Source organism: Meyerozyma guilliermondii, genomic scaffold, assembly GCF_000149425.1.
Source record: "Meyerozyma guilliermondii ATCC 6260 scaffold_4 genomic scaffold, whole genome shotgun sequence".
In the NCBI taxonomy this organism is placed as follows: domain Eukaryota; kingdom Fungi; phylum Ascomycota; class Pichiomycetes; order Serinales; family Debaryomycetaceae; genus Meyerozyma; species Meyerozyma guilliermondii.
The window spans coordinates 649,460-670,156 of NW_001809797.1; the positions used below are offsets into that span (position 1 = coordinate 649,460).

The 20,697-nt window shown below is 43.5% G+C and overlaps 9 protein-coding genes across 9 annotated transcripts; 7 read left to right on the top strand and 2 right to left on the bottom strand. All coding sequences in view use genetic code 12, as the record gives it.

The window, feature by feature from the left end:
- Nucleotides 1-896: 896 nt before the first annotated feature.
- Nucleotides 897-2,921, top strand: VPS53 (Vps53p; the record flags this gene model as incomplete). Its single annotated transcript, XM_001484194.1, has 1 exon — nucleotides 897-2,921. One exon carries the CDS (start codon nucleotides 897-899, stop codon nucleotides 2,919-2,921), a length of 2,025 nt encoding a protein of 674 aa, XP_001484244.2.
- Nucleotides 2,922-3,000: 79 nt separating this feature from the next.
- Nucleotides 3,001-3,768, top strand: TRP1 (phosphoribosylanthranilate isomerase; the record flags this gene model as incomplete). Its single annotated transcript, XM_001484195.1, has 1 exon — nucleotides 3,001-3,768. One exon carries the CDS (start codon nucleotides 3,001-3,003, stop codon nucleotides 3,766-3,768), a length of 768 nt encoding a protein of 255 aa, XP_001484245.2.
- Nucleotides 3,769-3,848: 80 nt separating this feature from the next.
- On the bottom strand, nucleotides 3,849-5,507 carry CCT8 (chaperonin-containing T-complex subunit; the record flags this gene model as incomplete). The annotated part of the gene is made up of 1 exon (XM_001484196.1): nucleotides 3,849-5,507. One exon carries the CDS (start codon nucleotides 5,505-5,507, stop codon nucleotides 3,849-3,851), a length of 1,659 nt encoding a protein of 552 aa, XP_001484246.2.
- A 253-nt stretch (nucleotides 5,508-5,760) lies between these two features.
- Nucleotides 5,761-7,656, top strand: SEC2 (guanine nucleotide exchange factor; the record flags this gene model as incomplete). Its single annotated transcript, XM_001484197.1, has 1 exon — nucleotides 5,761-7,656. One exon carries the CDS (start codon nucleotides 5,761-5,763, stop codon nucleotides 7,654-7,656), a length of 1,896 nt encoding a protein of 631 aa, XP_001484247.2.
- A 369-nt stretch (nucleotides 7,657-8,025) lies between these two features.
- On the top strand, nucleotides 8,026-13,161 carry BNI1 (formin; the record flags this gene model as incomplete). The annotated part of the gene is made up of 1 exon (XM_001484198.1): nucleotides 8,026-13,161. One exon carries the CDS (start codon nucleotides 8,026-8,028, stop codon nucleotides 13,159-13,161), a length of 5,136 nt encoding a protein of 1,711 aa, XP_001484248.2.
- A 62-nt stretch (nucleotides 13,162-13,223) lies between these two features.
- PGUG_03630 (uncharacterized protein) lies at nucleotides 13,224-17,060 on the bottom strand (the record flags this gene model as incomplete). Its single annotated transcript, XM_001484199.1, has 1 exon — nucleotides 13,224-17,060. The coding sequence occupies one exon, from the start codon at nucleotides 17,058-17,060 to the stop codon at nucleotides 13,224-13,226; it is 3,837 nt and encodes a 1,278-aa protein (XP_001484249.2).
- A 225-nt stretch (nucleotides 17,061-17,285) lies between these two features.
- On the top strand, nucleotides 17,286-18,134 carry PGUG_03631 (uncharacterized protein; the record flags this gene model as incomplete). Its single annotated transcript, XM_001484200.1, has 1 exon — nucleotides 17,286-18,134. One exon carries the CDS (start codon nucleotides 17,286-17,288, stop codon nucleotides 18,132-18,134), a length of 849 nt encoding a protein of 282 aa, XP_001484250.2.
- PGUG_03632 (uncharacterized protein) lies at nucleotides 18,094-19,122 on the top strand (the record flags this gene model as incomplete). The annotated part of the gene is made up of 1 exon (XM_001484201.1): nucleotides 18,094-19,122. The coding sequence occupies one exon, from the start codon at nucleotides 18,094-18,096 to the stop codon at nucleotides 19,120-19,122; it is 1,029 nt and encodes a 342-aa protein (XP_001484251.2).
- A 442-nt stretch (nucleotides 19,123-19,564) lies between these two features.
- PGUG_03633 (uncharacterized protein) lies at nucleotides 19,565-20,023 on the top strand (the record flags this gene model as incomplete). The annotated part of the gene is made up of 1 exon (XM_001484202.1): nucleotides 19,565-20,023. The coding sequence occupies one exon, from the start codon at nucleotides 19,565-19,567 to the stop codon at nucleotides 20,021-20,023; it is 459 nt and encodes a 152-aa protein (XP_001484252.2).
- Nucleotides 20,024-20,697: the final 674 nt, after the last annotated feature.

Here is a 20,697-nt window from a genome sequence, read left to right on the forward strand (position 1 = left end):
ATTCAGTGTTGTCACTTTCTTAAACAATCAGTGACACAAAACACCAGCAGTGCAGTATTGCTGTTTTAGGCAATTGATGTTCCCCTCAATTGGCATGTTACCTAAGTCTAGTCGAATTTAAATGGCACGCTTACGTGACCACAACCGCTCCTGACATAATCAATCGCCCTTATAGGGTTGTAGCTGATGTCAGCGTGCGGCTGTCGGTAGTTGTTACGGTGGCAGATTTTTTGCCCTTTAGGCTGAGACGGTGTCCACAATGCATAAACCTGGCTCAAAAAGGAAGGGTGTCAGTAGCCAATTAAGCTGTGTGGCATGATTTAGTAAAGAGGCTGGTTCCTGGATTAAGCAAATGCGGAAAGGAACCTCGGAATTTAATTTAAGCTAAATAATTTTTACCCCCACTTGCCCCCGCCTATACAGTGCCCTTGCTGAATTAACTTTTCACACTCTTCCTTTCAAATCTGGGGTAAACCACCCACCTGTCTGCAGGAAAAAGACCACATAGCTTTTGGACTGCATCCAAACCAGATATGTATTTTGAGTGAACGCGGCTCAGCCAAGAGGTATGGAGTCGCTTGAGTATGATCCAAGGGATCACCTGCGACAGATTTTCCTGTCCCAAGAATCCTTGAACCAGATTCCGGAGATGTTGGAGCATATACATGCTTACAAGTGTCAGTTGGACGCTGATATTTCTCGAGATATTTCCAATTACAACCTGTCGGTCCTGGTGGCCGACGACATTGATGAGTTTTTGCGGTCGGTAGAGCAGACCAAGGCAAAATCCAACGAAGCACAACGATCCATTGCGTCAATTACAGACTCCATCCAGTCCTTGGATGATACAAAAAAGAATTTGGTTTTGCTGATGACGGTTTTGAAAACGGCTCCAAATGCTCCTCGACGCCAATACCAATCTAAATGCTGTGATATCCACTCATGACTACAAGAAAATCCTTCTGTTTTTCGGGGTGGTGAAGGAATTGTCTACATTCTTCAAACTGTACAAATCTATCCCTGAAATCAACCAGTTGAGTCAGATGATCAATAATACTCAAAACAAGTTGGTAGACGATATCTTCATAGATTTCGAAGAATCGTTGAACCATAAGTCATTGAATGATCAATTGATATACGGGTGTGAAATTTTGGAGGTAGTTGACTTGAAATACAAGGACAAGTTACTTGCTTGGTTTTACAATTTCCAACTCAAGGAAATCACCGCAATTTTCAATAATATGGACGAAGCAGGTTCATTGGAAAACATTGACCGTCGCTACATGTACTTTCAAAACGTGCTCTCTGCTACTCAGAATAGCTACTTGAAGTTGTTTCCAGAATCTTGGAACGTGGACCTCGAGCTCTGCAAACTCTTTTGCAAAATCACTAGAGATGACTTGTCTGCCCAACTCAACCTGTCCATGAGCTCAGCCAATCTTCTTGATGCATTGACCAAAACTCTCAACTTTGAAAAGTACTTGAGTGAAAAGTTCAAAACAAAGGATTTCGATAGAATGATCCTGAAGTCCTTTGAGCCTCATCTTCTTATATGGGTTCGCGAGCAAGACAAGATGTTAAACTCAAGAATGTTAGAGTTTATGGCTGCTCCTAAAATCCCCACCGAGTTTCTTGAATCCAACGATCCGACTGAATTCTTGACTTCTCTCAAAGTTAACAGCGTCCCAAATATCTCCAATTCCTCCATTGAGCTTTTCAGAGCGTTTCAAAAGGTATTGACACAAATTGTCAAGCTAAGCACTGGCCCCATACTTCGTGATGTGACTAAAGTCTTTGCCAAATACTTGCGTGAATACAACCTGCGTATTCTTTCTCCGATCATACCAAGTCAAAATGACGACTTGAACGGGATAGAGCCGATAAAATACTTAACAATGGTGTTAAACACAAGTGACTATATTTTGAACAACATGAATGACTTACAAGGCAGGATATCTAATATTATTGATCCAGCATTCAAGAAAGAAATAAATTTCGAGCTTGTCCATGAGGAGTATATCAGCTTGATTAGCAGGGCTGTGAATGCGATGCTACTTAAAGTATCGAATGACCTACAATTTGCATGGAGACAATTCACCAATAATAACTGGAACAGGATGGAAACTACTACAGATGTTTCCAACTACATGATCGATTTCAAAAGTTCCTTGGTTGGCAATTGCCAGATTATTCTTCCATTGATAATGAGGGAGGGCTACGGCCGTAACATCTGTGATAAGGTTGTGGAAATGGTTGTCACCTCATTCATGAATAACCTTCGCTTGATAAAGCCTTTGAGTATTGTCAACATCGAGCAAATTCTTATTGATTTGACTGTGTTGAAAAAGGCGGCGCTCACTCTCCCGCTTTACGCAAACCCCAACTACGATGAAACAAAAGCAAATGGCGAAGAAAAGCCTCCTAAAGCATATGAGCGGCATATCACCAATCAGTTTCAAAAACTCGAAACGCTACTCAAGCTTCTTCTTACCCCTACGCTCCCAGTCGAAAATCTTGTCCAGAATTACTTCCAGTTTATTGGCGACAAGTCCCGTACAAACTTTGTGAAGTTTTTAAACTTGAAGAACATTTCTCAAACGGATCAAAATCGCTATATTGATAACTTCAACCTCCAACTTGGTCTTGAAAATTCGCTAATTGAGGAGTCTCCTATCATGGCAGGTATCACCCAAGACCCAATTAGCATCAATACTGGATTGCTTAGTAGCAGTCCTTCTCCAGAACCTGTATTAAAATCACCCAAATTATTGACTCCACCAACGTTGAATAACATCAAAATTAACAACTTGGAAAAGAACTTGCGAGAACTAGCCTTAAACGGAGAGAACCACGTTAGTAAGTTCAATGAAAACTTCAAAAATATTGGAAAATTTTTCCGAAAAGCGGACCATAATGAGTAACATTGACTCGATATCCGTCTATACCATACTGCATACAATATACATTTTTAGTTGAAGTTTCGAGACAAGTTTATGTGTCATGAAGCTTGCCAAAATATGTGGAATAAAAACGACAGCGGCAGCCGAAAAGGCTATTGATAGCAATGCTGATCTCCTTGGTATGATCATGGTACCTAATAGGAAGCGAACCATAGACAAAAATGTAGCTTTGCAGGTTACTGAATTGGTCAAAAATCGTAGAAAGGATACCAAAAGACAGATCCAAACTGCTTCACAGTTGATCAAACATATAGAGAACGATACATTCAGCAGCATAGACGAGTTACTTTCCAAATTCAAGGTACTTATTCAAGAAAACGGCCCTTTTAGTGTTGGTGTATTTCGCAATCAAAGCATAGAAGAGGTATTCAAAACTGCAAACGAACTCGATTTGGACATTATACAGCTCCATGGAAGCGAAGACAAGCCTGAATTTGTTAAATACAACTCCAAAAATGAAAAATTTGTGATAATAGGCCGCTACGTTGTGCCCAGCGATGTTCCGAATTTGGAACCGATGTTCGAGTCTTTACTAAAAGATGGAAAGTATGTGGGCGGTGGCTTGAGTATACCTCTTTTAGACTCCGAGGCAGGCGGTGAAGGAATTACGATTGACTGGGATGCAGTTGGTGGTATTCTGAAGGGTATATTTCTTCTCGCAGGCGGGTTGAATAGTGACAATTTGAAAGATACGAGCCACTTGAAAAACGTCATTGGATACGATGTGAGCGGAGGTGTTGAAGATGGTGAGGGACACAAGGACTTTACCAAAATTGAAAACTTTATAAAAGTTGCACATAGCATATAACAAAGCATACAAGTGTAAGAATTTCAATTTTATCAGTAACTTATTTTACCTTATAATATATGTTTATTACTCCTACTTCTCTAGTCTTCTTGGTCCCAATTTCCAGGTCTACGTTGCTGAGGAACTTGGGGACCACCAGCACGCTTGGCCATGATGATTTGGTCGATGGACAAGATGGTGGTAGCGGCTTCAGTAGCCAAGTCGTATGCAAATCTCTTGGTTGACAACAAGTCAAAAATCTGGGCTTTCTTGACATCGATAACATTATCATCAGTAGACATATCGATGTCGACACCCTTCACGAGTCCTCCTTCGGTAGAGTGCTGAGCATACATTGTACTCAAGGTTTCTGAAGGATCCAATCCAGATGTTTCCGCAAGAACTCTGGGAATGACTTCAAAAGCCTTTGCGTAGTTCTTAATGGCCAATTGCATAAGCCCTGGAGTCTTTTCTCCATACTGGGTGACGAGCTTGACCAACTCGATTTCCACGGCACCAGCACCAGGAAGTAATCTGTTATCCTTTATCAAGCCCTTGATGGCATTCACACCATCATCTATAGCCCTCTCTATGTCATCGAGACTATTCTGAGTAGCACCTCTCACCACTATAGTCGATGTTCTTGACACAGATTCGTTCTGTCTGAACACCGTAACTCTGTCACCACCAATTTCTCTTGTCTCGATGACATCAACCTCCCCCATCTCGTCGGGCATAGGGGCACCCAATCTTGGCAAGGGTGTGGCACCGCAAACCTGAGAAACTCTTCTCAAGTCGAATTTGGAGGGTACTCTCAACACAAGAATACCGTATCTGTTGAAGTAGTGAAGCGCCAATTCGCCTACGTTTGCACCGGCAACAACAACCTTGACACCGGAATCGCTGATTTCCTTACACATTTGGTCCAATTGTTGCTCTTCACCTTTGGAAAAGTCCAACATTTCCTGGGCATTATGGAGTAATACCGTGCCCTTAGTTTCAGTAGTGGAGATATCGATGGGACAATTGAACACAACCACCTTGGATTTGGTGGTGATGTTCTTGACGTGACCCTCAGGTTCACGGGGGAAAACCATACCTTTGATAACTTGGGAACTCGAAAGCGAAGCACCCATAATCTTGACCACTCTCACGTTATCCACGTTGAACGCTTGAGGACGCTTAGGGTTCATGATGAGCTTGACAGCGTCAATCACCAAATTCGAAATAGCATCTTCGTTACCGTATTGCTTGGCGGCAATCACTGGCTTGATCACCTTTTTCAATTGCTCTGTTTCGGTAATCGACTCCACACTATCCACCACCAACTTTTCGATGGTTTCCATCACATACTTGTTGGCCATGTTATACCCCTGGATGATCTCAGTCACACTCAATCCAGTGTGAATCAACTTTTCAGCAATGTTTAACAACTCGCCTGCCAAGATGATCACTACATTGGTGTTGTCACCCATCTCAAATTCCTGCTGTTTGGACGCGGTGATCAACAATTTCACAGCCGGGTGCACGATTTCCAACTCGTTCACCATGGTGGCAGCGTCATTAGTAACAAATATACGACCGTGCTTGTTCACAATGATCTTGTTACGACCCGAAGGTCCCATGGATGTGAGAAGAATTGACAGTATCTCTCTGACAGCCTCTATATTCCGGATGATGGCACCGTCAGCACTGTTGTGCGACTGGTACCCCTGCTTAAAAAGGCCAGCATTGGGGGCCTGGGGCAATTTGAGCGACATGGTTAATGGACTGAAACGTTGAAATTTTTATGGCAGGGCAGATCACGTGATAAAGCTGACTGAGCCATGATGATTAGTATGGATAAGAGCAGTTGAAAGGGAGATTGGTGTTAATAATACTCATCAGCGTTTAAACACCGCTTACGTAGTTACGTCTCTTACGGTCTTTTTTTTTCAATTTGCGTTTCAGCTGTGCATCGTACTTCCTCGTTCGGTCGCATTCGCGATCTTGAAACCAGTCCTACAATCAACAATGAGTGACGATTCCCGAAGTTTGGACGATCGGCTTACCGAGGAGGTGGCCCAGCTTCTGACCAAGTTGGTCACTGCCGTAGCTAAACAGCTGGAGCTCGAGGAGAAATTACTCGTAGTAAGACGAGAAAATGTGCGGTTGAAGGAACGACAGGCGGCACTCGATGGCATAGAAACCCAGTATAACGAGTTGAAAACGAAACTCGGAGCCATGCAAGTGGACTACGATAAGAACAAGAAGATCAAGGAAGAAGCTGAGGCCGAAAACAGCCGTCTTCTGGCCGAGGTCGAAGACTTGACGGCGTCGTTGTTTGACGAAGCAAACAAGATGGTAAGTGACGCTTCTAGGCTTACCGATAACTACAAGATCAAAAACGGCAAGTTGCAAGAGGAGCTCCATGAGAAAGATGTAATTATAGAGGATCTCCAGGCGCAACTTCAGGACCTTAAACAGCTTTTTGTGCGGATCGAAGAAGAACAGAAGAACAAGTCTCAGACCGGGACACCTGCAATCGAGCAGATTGGGTTTGCTTCTGAGGAGGGAAGGGATGAAGATGAAAGCCACAGACAACAGTTACTTGCGGCACCAATCTTTGCTCCCAAAATCGAGGCGGTACGGTTTGACCTTGACCAGTACCAGTATGACTTTAAAAGTTTTATCTATGCTGTGATCAAACCAACGTTCACGTTCGACTTGACGAACCTCAGAACGTTGAAATACTTCAAGAAAATCTGGACGGAAGAACTAGAGAACAGCATTTCGCATATTCCACCTATTGCCAATTCTACATTCATCAACCGTTGGCAAAAGGGCAAGAACTTTTGGTCCTTGATTGTTGAGGGAAAAGCTGTCATTGAGCCCATCAAGAGCGTGAATGAAACCTACAAGATTACATACAGAGGTAAAACGCCAAAAGATGCCCCTGTGGCTACCAGAGAACCTTGCACTTTTTGCGGTGAGAGCCGTGATGACATTCTTGAACATGCACGGCTCTACTCTTTCAAGCTTCTTGCTCCAGACTTAAGCAGCACGTCTTTGACCGAGAATGAACCTGTGGCTAGCTACCCTCTATGCACCTTCTGTCTTATAAAGCTCCGAAACATCTGTGAGTTTTTCGCCAAGCTTCGGAGTATTCACAGCAACATCTTCAAGTTGAAGCAAAACCATCTGTTCGAGGAGTACACGGCACCACTAAACTTTCAGTTTAAACGTCAAAGCGTCGATGCTGATGCTTCCGATCACCTGAAAGAGCGAAAAGAGGTGGTATTGGAGCCTGAAGAAGAGGCCAAACTCATCAAATTGTACATTATTCTCACCCAGATTCGAAGCCGTATTTTTTGGAGCAAAATAGGACTCTGGGACCATGAAGGGGTGATCACAGAATCGGTAATTGATGAGATTCCTCATGATGTCTTTGGATACTTGGGACGCAAGTATGAGGGTGAGAAAGCAGAACCAGAGAGAGAAAAGGGACATGTTCCTCAAAATACAGTGGAAACTGGAGAAGAAGCAGTTGAAACAGAGGCCACAGAAGACGCTACGACCACCAAAAATATCGAAGATATCACTGAAACAGGAGAAGCTACAGCTCAATCTCCAGTGAGAACATCGACGGAAAGTTCTACGGCTCCAACGCAAACTTCATCAACTTCTGTTGCTGATCGCGTGCTTGACGTGGAGGCACAGAGCACAAGTGACACTAAATCCAGTAATTCTGCTCATTCCCAAGCAGATACCAGCACCAATAGCGAAGTCGATGAGTTCGCAGATGCCAATGAATCGCAAGAGGTCGAACCCAAATCGCTTTCCAGACGTCTTTCGTCCAAGCAGCGCAAGAAGAAGATCTCAAAGGACCTCAATAGTACCATTCAAATGCTCCAGGAGAGTATAGAGTGATATTTATAGCGTATTGTACACTCCAGTAATTGCACCACTAAAGCGGTAGCATCGGCCGGGCGTCCCCATCCAACCACCCGCGACCAAACCTGTCAATACGGTTCCCGTTTCCCAAAAATTTAGTAGCCCACGCCGTGCAAAAACCTAATAGTTCTAGTACATTTAAGGCGGTATTATCGGTGCTATATCAAACTCTGGCGCTAAAACACTCCATATATCACACGTGCAACGTTCTGGCCCTTTTTTCTGAAGTTTTAAGTGCATGTTTCACTTTTGATTCAAGCTGCTTCCTTGGTAAAACGTCGTTTTTAGTCCACAAGAAGCGTGTATCACAGCATTAATCCATAAACTAGACTCTCCCTTTTCATCATGTTGAGGCGAAAGTCTAAGGACACCAACTTAAACCCCCAGATCGACGCCGAACTTCAAGCGTCTCGCGCTTACCAAGATCAAAATGGTGGTGAAACAGGCTCTAGCCACTCCAATAACCATCGTATGTCGCTGACGTCGATCTTCAGCTTGCGAAAGAACAAAGAAAAGCCCGCTCTGGGCAATGAAAGTACGTCTGATTTGTCGCTGGATTCCGCCAGTGTAATGAGTGGTGGAACCTCCACCTCCAATGGCACCGGATCTCGCCTAAATCCACTCTCACGCTCCCATACCGGCCGCTCTGCCGTTAGTATCACCCCCAGCATGGCTCCAAGTAATGGTCCTCATAATCGACAGCCCTCTTCCTACAGCATATCCACCGTTTCCAATCCCTACGATATGAAGACGTCGGCACGAAATGGGGCACTTTCACGCAAATCCACCACATCCTCGATCATATCAAAGCCATCTATCTCATTAACGAATGCTCACGAGACCACCAACGCTGGCGGATTCACCCTAGAACGTCCCTCACTGGTATACGAGATCGACCGAATGTTTCGAGAACTCATGGAAAAACGAGATTTCAAGTCTCTTCCACCGCAGGCCAAACAGGAGATGCTTCATTATAATCCGGATAAGAAATGGATGCTCATATACCAAGATGCATTGACCGAATACAAGCGGCATGAACGAGTTGTGTTGAACAAAGAGGAGAATGCAACTCCGGAATTCTACACGAAAAAGCTACTTGCCAAGACCATAACTGCCGATCAGCTCAAAAACTTGTGGGTTTCATTAAGAACAGAGCCTATAGACTGGGTGAGAAACTTCATATACGATTGTCAGGGTGATGCTATCTTATCAGCATATCTCTTAAAAGTACAAGAATCGATCAATCTGCATGAGCTTAATGATATTAATGACGAGTTGTTTGACAAAGAATTCAATACGCTCAAGGCTCTCAAATGCATGATGAACCAGAAACTCGGAGCCGAGCGTGTGCGCACAGATGTGAACCTCTACGTCAATGCTGTAGCGGGTCTGTTACTTTCACCTCGCATATTGACACGAAAGATCGCTGCCGAATCGCTCACTTTCATGATTGCCTACTACTCACGGAGTGAAGGCGGTTCTGACAACCAAGGAAAGTATCACAAGATCTTGAAAGCATTGGATTCTATCTCCAATAAGCCACATTTTGAGTTTGACACAAACGTTTCTGGATCTCCTGTTCGCAAGCAATTGGTAAGGAAACCCCCAGCTCCTGACACTTACAAAAGGTTTGAACTCTGGCTTCGTTTAGTCGAGAAGACAATCGATGGTAAAGGCAAGTATCTAAACTCCCTCGTGGGTGCCAGCGAAGAAATTAAATCGAATGCTGGCCATGGAAATAATTTGGAAAACAACCTTCTCGAATACTGTCTAGGTACAATGCTTTTGATCAACACGATCGTGGATTATGGGTTTGACTATAGAGTACGAATTCACTTACGAGCCCAATTCGGTGCAGCAGGAATCGAAAGACTCATGTCGAAGTTTCAAGACATGGGGTATGATAGCTTGAATCAGCAGTGTATGCGTTACATCGAGTCCAGTGAAAATGACACCATGGAATTCAAGAACACCGAGAATTTGGATATGAACATTGATTTCAATGATCCTGTGGACCTTGTCAAATCTGTATGGGACAGAGTCAAGGATAGTGAGGCTCAAGGCTTCTTTCTTAGTGCCATGCAGCATATTTACTTGAATCAAGCGGAGAGAAAAGAAAGTCCAGAAGACATGATACGCAGTCTCCGGTTACTCGATGGATTGATTCAGAATGTGACTATGGTGCACACCACTAATGATGACTCTGCTATGGGAATTGCTATCAATCGGCTCTTTGCCGGTATGAGTACGGATGATATGTACCGCAGAGCTTTACAAGAAGTGAAGAGCTACAAACGGCTTGCCGAAGAAGCCACCGCAGAAAGAGACGAGATTTCTCGGCAACTTTCAATGGGTGCAGATGGCTTAATTTCTAGTTTGACGAATGAAGTCAAAGAACAGGAAACTGTTTTGACGAGAACTAGGAGATTGAACGAGGAACTCAATGAGGAGCTTGAAGAACTTAAGCGGAAACACTTGATAGAAAAGCAGCAGCAGGAGCTTGAAATGAGGGAGCTCTTGATTGCACTCAACAATTCTCAGATTCAATCTAAACGTTCAGGAGGGAAAACTACCGTTCTGATCCAGACATCGAATGAGGAGTTGATCAAGAAGCTACAGAAGCAAGTTCACAAGCGAAAGAATGAATACAAGATGGAAAACCGCCAGCTTGGAACCCAGGTTGAGCCCAGTTCTCGTCTACGTGCTTTGAGGGATCAAATGGGTGATATCGAAAATATGGCGAGGGAGCTTGAAATGACAGACTTTGAGACTTATGTTGACCAGGAAGCTTCTCAAACATCGACCACTGAGCCTGAGCCTAAACCTGAACCTCAAACACAGGAAGAAACGACACCCGAGCCAGAGCCAGTTGCAGAAATAATGGAACCAATTCCAATGAGCCCTGCTCGACCTGCTCGCGAAGATGACTTGGGCAAGCTAGACTCATTGCGCAGAAAATTAGCCTCTTTGCAAAGTGAGTCGAATGATATTATGAAATTCAACAATTCCAAACTCTTTAACAAGCAGAAGATGCTCGCAATGGAACGTCTTCGGGAGCTCGAAAATAACTTCAAGGACTTCAATATCGATTTCAGCATGGATGACCTGGAAGGCTTTGATTTTGATTCGATGCCAGACTATGTTGATCCCAATATCAAGGATAAAATTCGAGAGGAGTTGGAAGAAGTGGAGGCCCTCAGAGCCCAACTCAAAAACAGATTGGCTGAAATTAACTCTAAGGGTTCTACTGCAACTTCCAATGATTCAATTGAAAGAATCGAAGATCGTTATTCCAGAGGCAAAGTTGTGCAAGGCAACGCAGATGCTCAATCGAGCAGTAGACTGATGCCGCTGCCTGCTATCAAAAACTTACGGGACTCTATGGCTCCGCAATTTTTGAACGATATCAACAACAAAATTGCAAAGGTTGCTCCTATTGGAGATAAGCCAGATACCGAAGTCAAAGGAGGAATACCCTCTTCAGATCAAAGCGAGAAACCTTCAGAAAGTACCACCAACGGAACAAAAGGACTTCCTCCCGCTCCACCACCCCCACCACCTCCACCACCTTTACCACCACTGCTTGGAGGTACGGTACCGAAAGCTGCTGGTGGTCCACCACCGCCCCCTCCTCCCCCTCCTCCACCACCTCCTCCACCATTCTTGGGAGGTTCCGCTTCTGCACCACCACCTCCTCCGCCACCTCCACCATTGCCAGTTCCGTCTTCTAGAGCACACAAGATGGATAAGGAACCAACACCTAAAGCAGATCCATTTGCCGCATTTCCACGTCCTAAGAAGAAGTTGAAGCAATTGCACTGGGAGAAATTTGAGAATGAAACTGGAAACTCGTTCTGGAAAGATTCACAGAGTAATGCTTTGGCATCCGAATTAATGAAGAAGGGTGTTTTCGACGAGATCGAGCTGATATTTGCAGCCAAAGAGATCAAGAAGCTTGCGACCAAAAAGAAGGAGGATGTCGACAAATTGACATTCTTGGCAAGAGACGTCTCTCAGCAGTTTGGAATCAACTTGCATTCATTCAACAGCTTGTCAGAAGAGGAGCTTGTAGCCAAAGTACTTCGTTGTGACAAAGACATCACAAACAATCCAGCCGTTTTGGAATTTTTTGGCAAAGATGAAATCGTCGAAATATCGAATAGTCTTGCAAGGAATCTTGAGCCTTACTCAACAGATTATAAGAGTGATGAAGTTTCGAAACCCGAGAAAGATCCTAATGAATTACAGCGTCCAGACAGGATATATCTCGAGTTGATTTACAACTTGCAACACTATTGGAAGTCAAGAAATAGAGCGCTTCAAATGGCTGCTTCTTACGAAAAGGATTATGAAGACTTAACATCGAAGTTGCGTGCAATTGACGAAGCAGTCGATGTTCTCAAGAATTCCGAAAAGTTGAAAAAGGTGTTCGAGATCATTTTAACAGTTGGTAACTACATGAATGACAGTACCAAGCAAGCGCAAGGATTTAAGCTAAGCTCTTTGCAAAGACTCAGTTTCATCAAGGATGACAAGAACAGCATGTCATTTCTCCATTATGTGGAGAAGATTGTGCGAACGCAGTATCCAGAGTTATTGGGTTTCGTGGAAGAGTTGAACAAATGCGTTCAAATTTCAAAATACTCTATTGAGTCGATTTCTACAGAGTGCAAGGATTATGCCCAATCGATCAAGAACGTACAAAGTTCGCTTGACATTGGTAACTTGAGCGATGTATCAAAGTTCCATCCACACGACCGCATATTGAAAGTCATCCTTCCAACTATGCCAAAGGCAAAGCGTAAGGCGGAGCTTCTACTCGATCAATCTAAATGCACGTTTGGTGAGTTTGATCGCTTAATGAGATATTTCGGTGAAGATCCTTCGGACACATTTGTCAGAAATTCATTTATTACCAAGTTTTCCAACTTTACCACCGACTTTAAGCGTGCAAATCGTGAAAACATCAAGCGAGAAGAGGAATTGAGACTTTATGAACAACGAAAGAATTTGGTAGATACTCCTCGGAAAACGAGTTCTTCTGATAAGCTACGAGAATCTGCAAAAGAGGAAGGTGAAGAATCGAATGTCATGGATTCACTTTTGGAGAAGTTGAAAGCGGCCGGACCAGCGAGAAGCGAGCCTACCTCGGCTAGAAAGAGAGCAATGATGAGGAGACGGCTCCTTGAGAATAACCATAGTGGTAGCACTCTCACAGAAAGTGACTTGGATCATCAAGAAACGGCGACAGAAGCACTGTCACCGCTGAAGGGAACTGAGGACAAAGACTTGAGGGATGCCGAGGAAGAGTCAACAGATGTCGGATCGCGGGCACGCAGTTTGCTTCAAGAGCTCAGAAAAGCGAACACAGGTGACGCCAGTGACGATTTTGGCCGATCTTCTTTACGTAAACTGAGAATTGAGAGACGTCAAACGCAACCGCAAACGAAGGACGAAGAAGCAAATGATAACGTTGAATAATCGCGACGAAACAAAGTAGATATGGGTGTATATATTAATGTGAGTGGCTACGATTCCTGAACTCAAAGTCCTATAGATTTATGAATAACCTTGGAAATTTCTTCGATGTCGTAGTCGATTACTGCGTTGCAATTATTTGGCGAAAGACCAAAGTAAGGAGCGTTGATGGAACGCAAGCATTTCCCCGTCAACTTGCCTTCAAAAGGTCTTCCCAAGCGCCTCAAGAGCGACTCGGTCGACGTCGGACTTCCTGTCACTTTGGAATACGCTTCTGCCTCGCTACTATCGGCGGAGATGGCTCTCAAAGCAACAATCTCTCCACTCACAGAAACACCAATTACAGCTGAGATATCCGTTTCTTCATTCCAAAAATACCGAAAGTCAGCTTGGTAAACTCTCATGATTCCGGGCATTCGGAGCGAGAGGTTGTTCTGAAAGGAGTCGTTCAGTTTTTGCATCACAAGTACAGACGAGCGTATTTTATCGCCTGCAACAACATATCTAGAAAGTGGTGCTTGATTCACTAAGGCCTTTGGGATAGGGTCCTTCGAAACTCTCTCCTGAAAGTCTAGAGTAGCTATGTCAGCTTCAAAAGAAATATCCTTGAACGAAAATATCAGATCTTCCTTGGTTGTGACATTGATGGTGTTTTCAGAGATATTAAGCGCCACAATGTCACTAGGAAAAGACATCAAGCTTCGCAAGGCTTCTAGCTTTCGATCATCGGGCAGGTATGAGGTGAAATAGATGGTTCTACCGGAGCAGCATAAGATCCATTTGCCAAGTTGTTCTATGCAGCGAATAGGTCCACCTAGATCAAATGAGGCCAATTCAGTTACTCGCACATAGATGTCTTCATCGGCGTTGTCTCTTGTTTTGTTGATGTCTAGCACCTTGAAAGAACCTGAAACATCGCCAACGGTGCAACCAACAAGTATCTTTTTCGAGACCCGGTCTGGTCGCTTAATGGACCAGATAGCTGCACATACTGGAATCTCATCTTTACTAAAGATGGTTTCTGATTCTGTAAGAAGTTTTCCTTTAGAACTGAACTCACGGATATCTAAAAGTTTGAATAGCCTCTTTTCGAAGAATTTGAGTCTGGTTTTTGGATTTTTAGAGTTGCAGAGAACCAAAAAGGTATTGTGATGGGGGATAAAAAGCATTTTTTTAGCAGATTCCCCAAGATTGGCCAGTTTGACATTTGGCAACAAAGTGGTAGAGATGGTACCCTCAAACGCTCCATCCTCCCGTATAACGCGGACCTTAATTATATTCGACAGTGACTTCTCAGGGACCTGTACCAAATCTAGGGTCGCCTTGTCTGTTTTTTCGTCGAAAAATACTCGTCGTGGTGATGGTGAATCATAATAGTTGAGAAGCCAGACGGTTCTGGATAAAATGAAGAGCAAATTCTCATCCTTGTAAACAGTACGAAACATAACTGGAGTGTTTCCGACTTTCGTTGACCTGCAATATTTGAGCAAAGAGAGGGAGTCGGCTGCAAAATGTAGACAGTAGCCCTCTTTTGTTCCTATTATTAGCTCGCCTTTGAACATTACTGCATCATGCGGAATGAAGCCCTCGATATGATCGTCAAGAGTTGCCTCAGGCAAAGTTTTCAAGTCTATGACTTTGGGAATTTCCTCTAGTTTCTTCACATCGTAGATGTACAAATTTCCATCGTAATCGCCCACAGCTATTTTGAGCCTATTTTTGATGAGCAACACCTTGACTAATGATGGCTCAAAGTCTATCTTCACGGCGTCTCCTTTTTTTATGAGGTCAAGAACCTTGGGAATTAAATTATCAGGGTCATATTCCAGCATATGATAGATCTGTAGTTCGAACTTGTTTGAAGAATCTTGTAAAAGTAAAGCCAAGCAATCTTGAAACTTATCGCATAGCATGATCGTCAGATCTAGCTTCAACGTGTCAAAGATCCCTGATTCAAGAAGAACGATGGAGTTAGGCGTTATCTGAAACCAGAGATTGTCGTCGTCGCCATAATGAAAGAGAAGAAGAGTCGGGACATCGTGAGCTATCATCCAATTGAAAGGCTCCTTTACGGGGAGTTTGCTTCTCGGAAGTTCAGTTTGAAAATACTGGGTTTCGTTTGGATAGCTGCATAAAACCTCTTCGCCTTGGAATCCACTATGGAAAAGACGAGCATTGCGAAATGGTTCCGCAGCTTTCACGGTACGTTTAGCACTGTAGCCTTGTCGAAGTTGTGTTATCCTTGTTCTTTTGCCAGTTCCCGTCAACGCCCAAAATTCCTGAGATGAATGCAGGGATACATTTTTCTGTTTCTGGGTATCTATTATCAGAACGTCGATAATGGGACTCCAGTTTCTGTAATCTCGCTCAACTCGATACAGGCTTAAGGGCAACTTTCCTCCCTCGTTTGCCTTTTTTATTTGGGAGTCGTTGAATAGATTAGGAATGAAAACCTCTCTGTTGGATCCGGTATCGCTGCCGTATCTCAACATATAACCATCATTATCTTTTTCGAATGTAAAAACCGAAATGGGATCTGAAATCTTAACTAGGGGAACAATTTTGATATCGAAAATGGATGAAATTGTGATCCAATATATTGTTCCGTCGTCAGTAGAGATAAAAATTGTTTCACCGGTTGAGTCATCCTCAAGGGGTAACTCTGGCTTGTAGAATGCTGTTGGAAAAGCGGTATCAAATTTCACCCTTCGAAATTTGTAGTCTGCAGATACTATGGTATGAGGTGTGACGATAACCAATTCACCGTGATAGACAAAGAGAAACGCCTCTTGCGTGCGAAGTGGAATAACATGGACTGGGATATCAAAGCTGTTTTGTAAAGGCAATACCGATTTGTTTAATGATTCGGTGGCTGGATCACCAACCGACCATGAATACAAGTACAAGTAAAGACGACGGTGCTCTGTGTAGACTAGCAAGAGGAACATCACATGGTCAGTGGCAGCCGAAGGTTTTGGAGGTTGAGATAGACATGCATGTAACACTATTCCTTCTATGGGCACGTTGCGTTGTGGTAGGAATTGTATTCCACTTGTGGTATGTTGAATGTTGTAGATTCGAAAGATCCCGTCAGCTGAAGTTGAGACGGCAGTCAAACCCGATTCATGAGCACAGACTATGTGGCCGGAAGACTCCAAAGTTAGCAGTGAGCTTTTGGGGGAAGTATCCCACCACTGTACTATAAATGGTTTGAAAACCAACATTTCTTTGCGTGACAGGGACACTTCAGTGCCGTATTTTTCGTATTCTGAATCTGTAAGAGACCTAGGAACAAGGAAAAACTTCACGAGTAACAAGAACCCGGAAGAAAGCGATACCAACAACGAATCCTCTTCCCTGGAGCAAGAATCGCTGATACCTGGTACCTTACAACATGCTCTTATCGGAGCACTTAGCGAGTACTGTATGTCATTTACCAGTATCGATGTGAGTCGAACGATGACTTTCACGGCCTCTAGTACGATTCCTTCTGGCTTCTCTTCCTCGCTGTAGTATGATTCATTGTCGGAATAAGGGTAATATTTGGTTTTTTTGGTTTTGTTTTCAGGTTCATCTGTCACTCCACTTATATCTGCGATAATGCTATTGTCGTCGTCGCTGAAAACATCCATTTGCGAGTCCTCCTCCGGCATTCCCATATACTGGTCGTCCTCATCGTTGATCGACGAGCTTATAAGTCCCTGGAAACGTTTGTTGGTGTTGACTACAAAATGATCATAAATGTGGGTAATTATGGGAGATTGGAGTTGGGTTTCCTTGGTCAATACTATCTTGTCGTGAGCCTTGGGATCTTCTGAGTACGCGTCAATGTGGAGGATTGAATAATCTGGTTTGGTTTCCGGTGAAAACCCCATTGGAGGCGTGTCAACGTCGATATCCATTGGGCATAAAGTGAAACTGATTTCTGCGCGATCGCATTAACTGTGGTAGTGTAGAAAACGGTTGCATGGCTGCAAAATGGATATGGTGAAAATTTAAAATAGAGGTCGTGGAATTGGTTTTTGTGTTCTGTTAATGCCTCTAACCCACTCAAAAATTCCTGGAAGGTTTGTATTTGTGTTCGGTGATGCAATGCTCAATTCTTCACAAACACATCTAAATCATCTATGTCTTTGAAATCCTACAACGTTCATATAATTTCTTTCATTCTTGCCATTTCGGGGTTGCTTATAGGCTTGGAAAGCTCCAGTCTAAATACTTTTGTCCATTCGACCGTTTTCAGTGACTACTATGGACCCATTACCTCGTGGGAGAAAGGTTGGGTGGGTTCCAGTGGTTCGTTAGGAGCAATTTTAGGAGCATTGGCGTCAGGGCTTTTGGGAGACAAGACAGGTTTTTTGATTATGCTGCAATTGGCTGTTGTTTTCTCCACAGTAGGCACCCTTTTGGCTCTTTCCCTGCCTTCTGTGGGAATTTTATGTGCCGCTCGCATCATCAAAGGAATCACCTATGGCCTTCTCGCGACTTCAGTACCCACTTATATTGCTGATACCATCCCCAAATCCAGCCAGGGCTACTCGTTATCGATTTTTCACATCAGTTCCACCTTTGGGGCAATTTTGATGTATTATGGTGGTTATGGCTTACTAGTATGTCTCGGCTCCATGCTCTCTTTCAAGATTGCATGGGCTGCTGAATTGATTCCAGCTGTGGCTTTATTCTGTCTTAATTTCGTCTTGCCTGAGTCCCCAAAGCATTTGGGTTTGCAAAAAAGATGGCATGAGGCCACAGTAACAATCGACCGCATTCACCGCAAATTGAAAGGTACTTCTGTGGATAATGAGGAGTATGTGATTCTGCTTTATACCGCCGGAACTTCCATCAAAAGCTTACCCTTTGTGACCCTCTTCAGTAGAAGGCATTACAAACACACTGTGGTTGGAATTCTAGTTCAAATTTTGTTACAATGTTCCCATGGTTGGAGTCCTTGGAACATACATCGTTTATGTGTGTGAAGCTTCTTCTCTCGATGTCCTGATGAGAGGTATCCTTGGAGGTTCTCTGTACGTCTTTTGGGGGCTTTTCACATTCATGCCGCTTCTTCTCTTGGACAGAACCAGAAGAAAAGATGCCATGGTATTTGGCTACATTCTTCTCACATTGGCATACGCTGCGATCTTTGCAATAAACCATTGGGCGCTGGAAGTCACAGAGATTGCCAATATCTTCAATTGGAGCTTGCAAGGAATTCACGCTTCGACCGCGCTTGCACTTTTTGCTTTCATTCTCTCAGTCTATTCCGGGTGTCTTGTTTCTGTCAGTTGGTTATACACGAGCGAGATCTTTCCGGCTACCATGAGAGCCAAAGGGTATTCCATGGCGATGATAATTTCCAGTCTTGCTAGTGCCATCATAAACGTGATTTTTCCTACTTTAGTGGGACTAACACTGTACTGGTTATTCTTGGGTCTTGCAATTGTCTGTGCGATTTCTGTGGTTATTTTGGCACAATTGCCGGAGACAAAGCAGCTCTCGAACAGCGATGTTGAACTTCTTTTTCAGAGTGCAATTCCAGATAGTGAGACCTTGGGGTATATTGAAAAGAAGCATATCCAATTGGCTGCGAAAACTTCGTTATCTGAATCCTCATCCAACAGGACAGATTTAGTTCCCAATGGAAATCAATTCATAACTCCAGTGCCCTCACAAGCACCAATTGTATTACCTGCTTCTGAAAGGATAATTTCAGGAGAAACTGGAGGTGAAACATCGTCGTTTTTATCAACGGATTGGATCCAAAGCCGTCATTTGAGCAGTACATCTGCCAACCAGCAAGCGATTTCAACCCTGCTGCTTAAAAGTAGATTCATTCCAGCCTCGTATACTGGGTACGAAGCTGATTCTGCTGCAACAATTCTGCTCCACAGAGGAATACTTCCAACTACTGAACCAGTTGCTCCTAGACAGACCCGAACAAATCCATTCTCCAATGTAGTAGTTTAGATCTGTGAGACTAGATACGAGACTAGATATGAGTCGATACTAGATACGAGCTCAATTGAATTATATGAATGCTCACTGTAGTGTTGCTGCAAATGTCACTGTGCTGCTGTAGATTGGGTGCATTGATGCGAAAATGATAAAAGTTGGAGTTCAAGTTGAGAATCAAACAATAATGTCAGGATATACCAAGATTGATCAAGATGTATGTACCGCTTTTAAATCAGCTTTTGGACATGTAACGATACTAACCTTAGTCCTCACTTATAGACATTGATTCCGTACAGCCAGGTAAGTTTCTTTTGCCAGTATACCGTCCATCATTTGTAACCTAGTTTCTAACCCAGATTATATTGACTCGGCAGGTCCCAGTCAAAGCACCAGTGCTCCTCAGGAGCCTCAGGTCATCAAGCCTAAGCTTCCTGTAGATCCACAGAAAAGTCATATGTTTCAGTTGCACTTTTATCGTCGATTCTTTGACCTCGATACCGAGACTTTTTTCAGGAAAATTCAACAAGCATTAAATCCATTCAATGGGGCACAGGCGGTTGACGACGAGCTGGACGCCTCTGATTCAGAGTTATATGGGTTCATATGGATCACAGGCACACTCATATTCTTAGTTTTTGTCAGTTCCACCGGATCTAACCTCTTGGCTGAATGGCTCCATCCAACCAAAAAGAGCCAAAAATATGAGTACAGCTTCGATTTGCTCACGCTATCAATTTCCTTGTTCTACGGCTACAATGTGGTGGTTCCAGCGTTGTTCTGGGGCTTTACAACTTGGTTTCTCAAGTTTCCACAACCAACTTCGTTAATACGAGTCATCTCGATCTACGGCTATACCAATATTTTGTGTGGTTCCTATCACCGTGCTCAACCTTCTAATCGTTCTCATTGTTAACAACAAGAAACACCATCTACTTTTGAACCTTCTCGAATGGCTCGTGGTGCTTTTTAGTGGTCTTGTGACTGGCCTCAGTAACATCACCAAGTTGAGACCAATAGTGCAAAAAAATTGCCTCCTTCTCCACGAAGGTGACGCTGATGCTTCTACGAAACAGGCATGGGCAATAATTGCAGGATTGGCCGTGGCTCACGCCGGATTTGTACTTTTGGTCAAAATCAGCTTCTTTGGTATAACTGCTTGAATATCATTATGAGTGCAATGGGTGCAATGGGTGCATTGATTTGTCGTGTCGAAACCGGTTGCACCTACACAGCAAATTTTTCGACTCTTCTTTCTTTGCACTAGTGCGTTTAGCCAACTTGTATTATGTGGTGAAAGTTGGAAGTATAGTTTGACAACTAGAGGTATGTGTTTCTCCGCTTCAGGACTCTATGATTATTTGCTTTACCAATTGTTCCAACTGAATTTTCCGGGTTGACAACAGCATTATCGTTAAGTTTCAGCCTTGTATGAGTGTCCTGAATTTTAAAATTTGAATTGTACTAACAGCAGGTATGTATTCATAGCAATTGTGGCAGATGAGGATACTTGTCGACCGGGCGGACATAATACTCCATTGGTCCCTCCTTTGTACAATATGGGGAGGAGTCGCAGCTCAGTGTACAAAT